Here is a 10,632-nt window from a genome sequence, read left to right on the forward strand (position 1 = left end):
TGAGACTTAAGGCCAACCTCCCCAAGAGACTTTTTCTCTTTCTCCTAGTAAACCTAGACTCACATTCTGTCATCTTCAACTCTACTCACACTTTGTTCTTTCAACCCTGACCTCTGACCCTGCTCTTTACTTCTGCCATTTCATCCTCACCCCTGCTTCCTTTCATAAATCCATAAATCTCTTCTGGCCTTCCTAGCCCTAGGCCACGTTCCTTCCTCTTTGCTCAGTTTTTACCCCTTTCCTCCCCTTTCCTTCAGTCTCCCATCCGACTTTCAGTCCTTCCTTTCTCATGCAGACTTTGATTCCAACCCCATCAAAAACAAAACAAAACAAAAAAGCTTAAAGCACACCACAGTTAGCAGTATCTCAAAATTCAAAAGGTTTATTACTCATCTATTAATTCGATGACATTCATTTATTCAGTTTTATTGTTTTAATAAATATACAGAAATAAAACCAGAAATATATAATTAGAGAATAAATAGAGAAATTTATACCTGGTACCCAAGGTGGCACCAACAATCCTAGCAGCTCTTACTATAAATATCCATAGTAGTCAGCAATTTCCATTTCTTTTTCCCTCTCAATGAAAACTTGCAGTTTCCCCAAAGAGGTGTATTTGGCAGCATTCTCACGTTCTTGTTGAGCCCGCCTCTTCATGGCCTCCCGCTCCGGTCTCTGCTCTTGTTCGATGGGCTTTGACATGACTGGCTCAGAAACGTTGGGTTCCCTCCATGGTCTTCGTTGCTTGCTGAAGTCTTGGAGTAGAAATGGGGTTTGGATCTTGGGTGGGGACTGACGCTTAGTTACAGTGGGGGGAACAGGCCCCCGCTGGAGAGAAGCGAAAGATGAAGTTTTGTAGGGTGCAGGCCTAGGAGCAGCAGACTGAGGGACACTAGGATGGATATGGGTGGTCCAACCCGGTTGGGTTGGGTTGGTCACAGTTGGCTGAGCTGGTTTGGCAGGACCTGGCAAAGAGGCAGGAGCTGGCTGGGATGAACGGGCTGCAGCAGGTTGAGCTGAGTTAGACGAAGCAGGCTGGGCACGGTCCGCCACAGCAGGCCGATGTGAGGCCAGAGACTGTGGCCTCCGAGGAGCAGGTCGAGCTTGAGGCTTGTCCCAGGCAGAAAACTTGACCTTCTTAGGTGGAGGCAGCTCATACTGGGATGGAGATGGACACTGTTTTTCAGCACTGCTGCCTGGTTTCTGGGCTTCGACTTGAGTTTTCTCAGGACTCTTACCCTCACGTGGGGTACGCCACCATGGCTGGATAGCTGGGGGTGGCTGGGGGTCTTTAGGGTTGCTTGAATTTCCCAAGACCCGACAGGAAGAGAGCCCAGTTCTCTTATCATTCTTCTTCCCCAGTGCATGAAAAACCTTCACGGACTCCAGCATGCGCATGCCTAGGGAGGTTCGAGGCTTTTTAATGCTCTCGTGGATAAGCTCAGTTTGGTGTTCCTTTCGCTTCGTCTTGGGAATTGTTGGCTTCTCTTCTGCCTTGACTTTGTTCCCTGACTGCTTCTTCTCTTCAGCCTTCTTTCTTCCTCTGGTCCTTGTGGTCTTTTCCTGCCCGTGGCTCTTAGTTTTGCTGATCTTTCTGGATGCAGCTTTCTGAGGGTTGCCTTGAGAATGCTTGGCCGTGTTCACAGGAGCCCTGTCACTGACTGCAGCATTGCATAGAACCACTTGTCCCCCTAACAGGCACTGTGGATTCTTTGGCTGGATTTTGGCCTTGGGAGCACCACTGATAGGTTCAGAGGCTTTATGTTTGTTCTTCCTGGGTTGATCAGAGGGATCCTTTATGACACTTGGCTTTTCCTGCACCTGATTCACTTTAATGACCCTGGTGTCTTTGGCTTTGATCACGTTGGGACCTTTGGATTGATCAAGATCTTTCAATGAATTAAAGAGCTGGGGAAGGTGAATATGCTCCGCCAGTGTAGTAGTGTCTGCAAAACCACTGCTAGATTCCATCCCATTTTCAAGTGTCCCTAGGTCCTCAAGACTCAGGCTGTTCTTTCCCAGATGAGCATTTTCAGAACCAGGCTGCTCCTCTTGGCTGATGGGGTCAGTGCAGCCCGGGAGCTGGTGAATATCAGGGATTTCTGAAGGGAGTAGTGGAAGCTCTTGGTTTTCTCCTGGGATCTGATAGGCATCCAGAGGCCTTGAAAGCTTGGTTGTAATATCCTCCAAGTTCTTACTCTCTATTTGTCCCTGCCTTGGAGCTGGAGGCAGGGCCAGGAGACTACTGGCAGTCTGGACTGGAGCTGTCCCTGAAATGTCCCCAAGTTCGGGTGGTGGATTTCTCTCAAGTATCTGAATACTTCTGCTCCTGCAGGACTCGGGGAGTTCTTGAGTTTGTGTCACACAAAATGTCTGGATTGGAGGTTGCCATCCCAGGGAAGTTTTCATCACCAGGGAAGTCTCCATCCCTACAAAGGAGTCAAGGTAGAAGTCAGTCCCTCGTAAGTGAGATGCTCCCCCTAAACACCAACACAGCAATCATGTACCTTTCAAGGTACATGTTTGCTGTGTTGGTGTTTAGGGGCAAGATGGGCAAGGCATTTCTACTAACTCTTCTTAAGGATCATGGACAGTGTTCTATGCTACGAGATAAGTGGTGACTGTTGTAATTCTTACTGGTGATCATTTCCTGTCACTGATTCTTGGTTTTCTTTGTATTTCATAGGATTGTTACAAGTCAATTAAACAATGAGTCTTATTTTTCAAAAATGAAATGTTTTACAAAGCCTAGCATTCTCATATAGAGTCCGTTCAATTCTCCCCACTTTCCTGAGAGGCTAAGAACACTTCACACCATGAACTAGGAGAGGGAGTAGAGCCCTTCCTGATGAAATAGATAAACAAAGACAGAGTCTTAGCCTGCTTGCTCTGGACAGGATCTCAGACCCTAAGGTCTTAAATCCTGGTATATATTAAGGAAGTGAGGACAGTTAAACTGGCACTATCATAACAAGAGTTCTCTTCCAAAGAGACTCTAGCAGTAGATTAGGGAAGGGAGAGATACAGTGTGTTAGTACAGGGGGAATGATCGGCTACAGCAGTGAAAAATGTGGTACCTATTGGTATGCTCTTGGGGTTCTTGTACATGTAGCATAGATGACCTTTACAGTGTCACTCCCACCTTCCCACCTGCATTAGGTGTTCTTTTTTTAAAAATTTATACTCATTTATTTATGTTTTGAACTTATTTATTCTATGTATGTATTTTTTTTGGCTTCACTGGATCTTCTTAGTTGCTGGGCTACTCTTAGTTGCTCCATGGCATGTGGGATCTTCCCAGCCCAGGGCTCGAACCTGTGTCCCCTGCATTGGCAGGCGGATTTTTAACCACTGCACCACCAGGGAAGCCCTAGGTGTTCTTATGTAGAGTCTAAATACAGACAGCCCTGAGCAAAGGTAGTGGTTATTAAAGACTCAGGATCTAAATTCTACCTGTCTATACACCACTTCCCAGCTGTAGATTTTTTTTTTTTAATTTTTCTTTCTTTATTTTATTTATTTATGGCTGTGTTGGGTCTTCGTTTCTGTACGAGGGCTTTCTCTAGTTGCGGCAAGTGGGGGGGCCACTCCTCATTGTGGTGCGCGGGCCTCTCACTATCGTGACCTCTCTTGTTGTGGAGCACAGGCTCCAGACGCGCAGGCTCAGTAATTGTGGCTCACGGGGCTAGTTGCTCCGCGGCATGTGGGATCTTCCCAGATCAGGGCTCGAACCCGTGTCCCCTGCATTGGCAGGCAGACTCCCAACCACTGCGCTACCAGGGAAGCCCCCCAGCTGTAGATTTGACCCCATTTTTGAATGCTGACCTCATTGTTCAACTTTCTTGCTGTTTGTACTCACCTTGAAAACTTGTTTCTGGGATGCGGTGAGCAGACACAGGGTAGTAGATTCCAGAGGTGGAAGCTGGTGGTAAGATATTTGTGGGCTGAATCTCCTTTAGTACCATTACCATTTCTGGTTGCACAGAGGCCCTACTTCCTGTGTATGACACAGAGCCATAGGACTGCAGGCAGGAGCCAAGTTCTCCATACAGTAAAGACCCCAGTGTGCCGTGGTTATAGTAATATACCTGGCTTCCTTCCTGGTAGGGAAGTGACAGGCTATGTCCCTGATTTGGAATCTGAGATGGTGTTCCCTGAGCAAGGCTGGCAGAAAGTGATGGATATAGAGGGGCCATGTTATTGGTGTCTGCAGTTTTATCATACTGGGCTGCCATAAACATGGAGGAAGCAGCTGTGTGCTGTTCAGTGAGTGCCAGAGTAAAGTCTCTGAGTGAAGAAGAATTCTTTTCAGTGCTTCCTGTGATGCCCCACTCAAAAACACCTGGATAGGAAGCAGCTGAAGTGGAGATCTGGCTCTGGTCAGTAACTCCAGATAACAGAGTTGTGCTAGAATGTTGGTGAAGGTAGGCACTACCCATGTGTGTCTGGAAAGAGGTGGCCGTAGCTGATGCCGAACTGACGGCAGGAGCAGAGACTCTGGAGAAGTTGCAGACACTTGCTGTTAGGGAAGCTGCATTGCTCACCACAGGAAGAGAGTGCTGCAGAGAATTCAGAGTTCCAAGTACAGATGGATTTTGGCAATTTTCTGTAAGAACAAGGGGGTGATGAAAAAATCAGGGAGATTGATAAATTCTCACTATGTTTGAGGAAGGTTCTTGCTATCAGGACACCTCTACTGTCAATACTTACTGAGAATCCAAAAATCAGACAGTTATGATGGTTGTAAGGACTGAGCAGTTTTACACTCTTCTGTATTAACTGCCTGTGCTCCCATCTTGGGCACAGATGGGCAGAAGACCCAAGTGGTATGGTTCAGACATTGTTCTCTAGGATGGAAGCAACCTTCTCCCTGCCCTATCTTTCCCTTCAGCCTGCACTAGTATTGACTTCTATGCTGTTTCCTAGACTGGAAGCATTTTAGAACTAGGAGGGCCTTAGAGAACTTCTATTTTCACAGTCTCATTTCATGAGGAAGGAAACTGAGGCTCAGAGAGGTCAGGTTGACTTGTTCAAGTTCTCTCATTATGTTAGTATCCTTACCAGGTTTCAGAACCTAAGTATCCTGACTTCCTTGCCAGGACGCTGCTCTGAGCATGACACTGCCAGAAAGCAGGAGCAATAGAACTTATAATATAGGCATTTTCTTTGTCCATTAGAAAACAGTACGGCTATTAATTACCATTGTGATCTTCAGTGTCTCACTTTGCTTGTGCAGTTCCCACGCTCTTACCTAGAGTTCACATATAGCTCAGTCCAAGTGGTAAATTTAAAGAGTCATTTTTACCCTCTTCAAGCCTGGTTTCTCATCCTACCTCAAAATGATTACCCGAAAGTGAATTTCTGAAGTGCTTTTGGAAAGAAAAAAGCGATCTGATTCCTTCAGATTGCTCATCTGTAAAGTGGTTATAGCACCACCACCAATAAAAATGGGGACTTCCTCCTGCTTGGCCATCCCTTTCCCGCTCTCTCCTAGGGCCCTCAACACCGTCTGCTCTGTGCTGCAGTTCGGGACACAGCTGGGTGTCGTGGGCGGCACTGGCTGCCCCCACGCCACACTGACAGTGACTGTGACCACTGCGGACACTGAGCTGCGGGACATCATGGAGGTGAGAGCACCCATCACCGCCTTCTTCCGATGGGTCGCCTGCAGATGGAGATACGGACCCCCAGAAATGAGCGCAGGGCCTGCGGGATGGTAGAATGGGGTCTCAGAGACTCTGTGGCAAAGCGCAGATGCAGAGTCACTGGACACCTGTGGGCTGGCCTGCGAGTGGATAGCCGGCCATAGACAGCTGGGTGACCCGGGCCGGCCACGGGAAGTCGGTGGGCACGGGGAGTGGGCTGGGGGCAGCTGAGCCCTCCTGGCAGGTGCTGGTCCCCCAGTGCCTGGGGCAGGTGTGAGGGGCAGGGCCTACCTAAGTAACTGCCCATAGAGAACTTGGGTGAGATCGGTCCTTGGATAGAGAGCTGGGCTCCGAGCATTCTCCTTCAGTTGCGAACTCGGCCAAAAGCGAAGTGCGCACTGTTTGGGCTGTTGCCGGTATTTATAGCTCTGCAACCTGTGAGCGAACAATGGGCTTGCGTTTGCGGGACGCAATAGTTTAGGGAGGGGTGGCGCATGCGCAGAGTACACGTCACGCCCTGGGGCGCACAGGTGGGGATGCGCGCCTGGATCGTCTAGCGCTTCTGAATCTCCCAGGGTCTGAGGGTTGGAGGTGTTTGCCTTGAGGGTGATGAGCTTCTTGGCGGCACAGCTGGCCCTTCCCCCCTGGCCTGGCCCCAGTGCTGTCGGGGGAACTAACTGTACTGGACGGGGTCCCTGCCCAGCAAAGTGGAGCAAGGTTGCTGGCTGTGCAGCTCCCACAGGAGGCGGCAGCTTTGGCAGCAGCGCCTCTGCGTCCTTCTGCCCTTTCCCCTGGCGGCACTGGAGGGGAGAGCCGCTAAGAGCAGAAGTGCCGACACCACCGGGAGCTCGATCGTGCAGGCTTCTGTTTAAGGTTTCAGACTTTAAGAGTAATAGAAAAGCGTGGAACTTTTTTTGTTGAAGGTGAGTGTGTGGAACATACCCAGTTGCATTTTCAACCTATCATTTTGCTACCGAGTGGAGAAGGCACTGCAGGGAGAAAGAGTGGAAGCGAGGAAACAAGTTAGGAGACTTTTGTAGAAATTGGGCATAATGGTGGCTTGGACCAGGGTATGGTGGTCATTTTGGTGGAAAGATGTGGACAGATTCTAGAGGTATGTAGGCAGTATCATTGTTAGCACTGGTGGTGGGTTGAGGATGAGGGCGAGGGAGAAATAGCCGTCAGTGATGGTGATTCCTAAGTTTCTGGCTCCTATGGTTGGTTGGATAGGGTTTTTTAGATATGATGTTCATATTTATCCTAATTTGTCTTTTGTTATTTGTTGGTTCTTGATGAATACTCTGTCCTATTAAGTCTCCTGTTTTTAGCGTGCAGAGCATTTTCACCGAAACTGACTGTTGCATGTTATCAGATAACTTTTTACCATCTGCCAGTTTGGTCCTGTATTTTATTCTCTTTCATTTATTAATTAAATTGTTGTATTAATGTAAATAGTTATATTAATAGATTTTCTAAAGTTGCGTTACCCTTGAGTCCTTGGAATAACGCCTTTCTGTAGTCATGGTGTATATCATTCTTTAATAATTATTGATTAGACATGCAGATATTTTCTTAGGATTTTTCTACCTATATTTGTAAAGCGAAATTGTACGTTTTTTTGCAAAAACTTGATTTTCTTTCCTTTTTATTTACAAATGACTCGAATTTTGTTGTTTTGTAGTTATTTGATTGATGTAGAAGGCATGTGGCCAGATGATGCATTTGGATATAAGTATAAGGGTTGTCACTACTTTTCCGTTTTTATAAAATTTGAAGGTAGAAGTGTAGGGGAATTTCTCAAATTTTGGAAAAAGAGAAAAGTTTGTAATTCATTTTTTCTGACATAAGATAACCTTTTACTAAAAGTTTGTAAAGGGATGTATCTGGAAATAGTTAGATATAACAGCCTGAATAAATAGTCAGTGGATTTCAGCATTTTTTTCTTTTTTAAATTTATTTAATTAATTTATTTATTTTTGATATTATATGCACTGCACAACCAAGGAAGTCCCTTTTTCTTCCTTCCTTCCTTCCTTCCTTCCTTCCTTCCTTCCTTTCTTTAAAGCTCCAAGTCATTTAAAATACATGACTTCTTACTAAAAATCTGCAGTTCATATAACCAAGGGGTTTATAACTTCTCCTCTAAAAGTTATATTCCTGGGACTTCCCTGGTGGTCCAGTGGTTAAGACTCTGTGCTTCCAATGCAGCAGGCATGGGTTCAATCCCTAGTTGGGGAGCTACGATCCCACATGCTGCACAGCCAAAGAAATTTTTTTTAAATGTTATATTGCTGTATGATTGAATTTAGTGGTTTAGACATTCTTTTTCTTTCTTTCTTTTTTTTTTTTTGGTACACGGGCCTCTCACTGTTGTGGCCTCTCCCATTGCAGAGCACAGGCTCCGGACACACAGGCTCAGCGGCCATGGCTCACATGCCTAGCCCTCCACGGCATTTGGGATCCTCGCGGAACGGGACACGAACCCGTGTCGCCTGCATCGGCAGGTGGACTCTCAACCACTGCGCCACCAGGGAAGCCCTTGACATAATCATTTTGAATTTGGATAGTGCTGATGGTTGCACAGCATTGTGAATGTATTTAATGTCGCTGAATTGTATACTTGAAAATGGTTGAAATACTAAATTTGGTTTTATGTATATTTTACCATAATAAAAAATCAGATGAACGAACAGCATAAACCAGAATTAGGTAAGATGATAGAACTCAGGACAGAATTCAAAATAAAAGAAAAAAATTCAGAAAAGCCAGCTAAATTTAAAATAATACAAGAGTGGGGACTTCCCTGGTTGTCCAGTGGTTAAGAATCTGCCTTCCAATGCAGGGGATGCAGGTTCGACCCCTGGTTGAGGAACTGAGATCCCACATGCCGCAGGGCAGCTAAGCCTGCACGCTGCAACGACTGAGCCTACGTGCTGTGGAGCCCACGCGCCACAACTAAAGAGCCCACGAGCCGCAAGAAAGAGCCCACGCGCTTCAACGAAGAGACCATGTGCTGCAACTAATACCCGACACTGCCAAACACAAATAAATTAAATTAAATAATACGAGTGAATGAACATAATGGATAATGCCTTAAGAGAAACAAACAAGAAAAGGAAACAGTTTTTTAAATCAAAAAGAAGATAAAAAGACGTTTAGAGAAATGGCAAACATAAAAGATAGGCAAAAAAGAGTCAGGACAGCTCTGAAAAGAGTAACATAAGTACGTATAAGAATCTATTATACCATAAAAGTGACATTTCAAATCAGTGGGACAGATTAGTCAATAAATTGTGATACATACATGTTGAGGTATAAGTAATTCTCTGGAAGATTCCACGGCACGGCAAAAGCAGATGTCTCTGAGGAGGGAAATGTGTGGCTGGGGAATGTGGGGAAAAGGGTGTCTTTCCTTTGAATACCCTTGTGTACCTTTTCTAATGTTCTGTCATGTGAATTTATTACCTCTGAAGTTCACCTGAGTTCAAACCCCAGTTCCCCCAATTGCCAGCTCTTAATCGTGGGCAAACTCTTCACACTCTCAAAGCCTCTATCTGTGAAATAAGGTCAGTAACTTAGCCTGGTGCTGCCTGGCACAGAAGACACTGTCAATAAATGGAGATTATTAGTGTAAAAAACCGAAATGCCCATCAATGGATGAATGGATATTTTAAATGTGGTGTATATGTGAAATATTACACAGTCATAAAAAGGAATGAAGTACTGACACGTGCTACGACATGGACGAACTTGAAAACATTATGCTAAGTGAAAGAAGTCCCACACAGTGGTCACATTTGTATTATTTCATGAAATGTCCAGAAAAGGCAAAAACATAGTGATAGAAAGGAAATGTGTGGTTGCAGGGACTGAAGGAGGAGGGGATGAAGAGGGCCTGCTGATGGTTACGGGGGCTTCTTTTTGGGGTGATGAAAACGTGATGGGATAGATGATGGTGATGGTTGCATAGGCTTGAGAATGTACGAAATGACACTGAATTTGCGGTCTCAGAAGGTGAATTTTATGGCATGTGAATGACATCTCAAAAAAATAATTTTGAAAATGAAAATTGCCAGTTTTCCCATTTTCACTATCCACTATCCACTGCCTCCATCTCTCCCTTCTCCCCACGTCATTCCTTTTGACGCCCACCCCTGCCGCTATCTCCCAACCTCACTCCCTCGAGCTGCCCCACTAGGCCTCCGAGGGAGCCCCTGAACCGCTGGGCGCCTGCGTCCTGTGGCTGTTGGAGCAGCTGCCCAGTGCGCGTGCCCCCACCGCTCTCACCCGTGAGAGTGGACGCTTCCGTCGGATTTTTCTCATGCATTTCAGTTGATGGTGATGTTTACAGAAGGTGGCACACCCCCTGGTCAATGGAGGAAGCCCCTCAAGTTAATACTTAGGCCTGTCCAGAAGTTTGATGTCGTCCAGCAGTAACCTCAGCATGCTGTGCTCTGAAAGCCAGGTTGGACGCTTGCAGGCACTTGCAAATACTGCGGACTTCAGAGGCATTTGGGCCTCAGATTGAGGCCTTGTACCTCCACATGCGATGTGACCTCAGCCCTTTGCTGCACGTCTCTAAGTGAAGTGGCACAGGAATACTGGCCTTGCCTGTCGTTGCCAGGATTAACTGAATAGTGCATTAGCTGCCCTGGTGCTTAGGTGTTGAGTACATGGTGATTTACATACCAGGCCCTATTCGTGGGCCTCCTGAGGCAGCAGTTCCCTTGCCTCTGCCCCTAGGATAACTCTGAGCCCTAGCCACCTCTCTGGTAGATTTCCCTATACCCCCACTATAATCACACCTGCATAAGGCAACTCAAACCTTTCAGAGATGTGTCCTGAACCTCTTGTTTTCTTAAATACCTGTGTGGTGGTTGTGAGACTTAAGGCCAACCTCCCCAAGAGACTTTTTCTCTTTCTCCTAGTAAACCTAGACTCACATTCTGTCATCTTCAACTCTACTCACACTTTGTTCTTTCAA

General features: G+C 46.2%; 1 protein-coding gene across 1 annotated transcript; it reads right to left on the reverse strand.

Annotated features, from left to right (window-relative positions):
• Positions 1 to 537: 537 nt before the first annotated feature.
• On the reverse strand, positions 538 to 9,975 carry LOC307064173 (uncharacterized protein C2orf78-like; the record flags this gene model as incomplete). Its single annotated transcript, XM_079720664.1, has 5 exons — positions 538 to 2,432; positions 3,863 to 4,609; positions 5,191 to 5,254; positions 5,351 to 5,522; positions 9,821 to 9,975. 5 exons carry the CDS (start codon positions 9,973 to 9,975, stop codon positions 538 to 540), a joined length of 3,033 nt encoding a protein of 1,010 aa, XP_079576790.1.
• Positions 9,976 to 10,632: the final 657 nt, after the last annotated feature.

The sequence above is a fragment of the Hyperoodon ampullatus genome (genome assembly GCF_949752795.1).
Source record: "Hyperoodon ampullatus genome assembly, chromosome: 15".
Classification (NCBI taxonomy): domain Eukaryota; kingdom Metazoa; phylum Chordata; class Mammalia; order Artiodactyla; family Ziphiidae; genus Hyperoodon; species Hyperoodon ampullatus.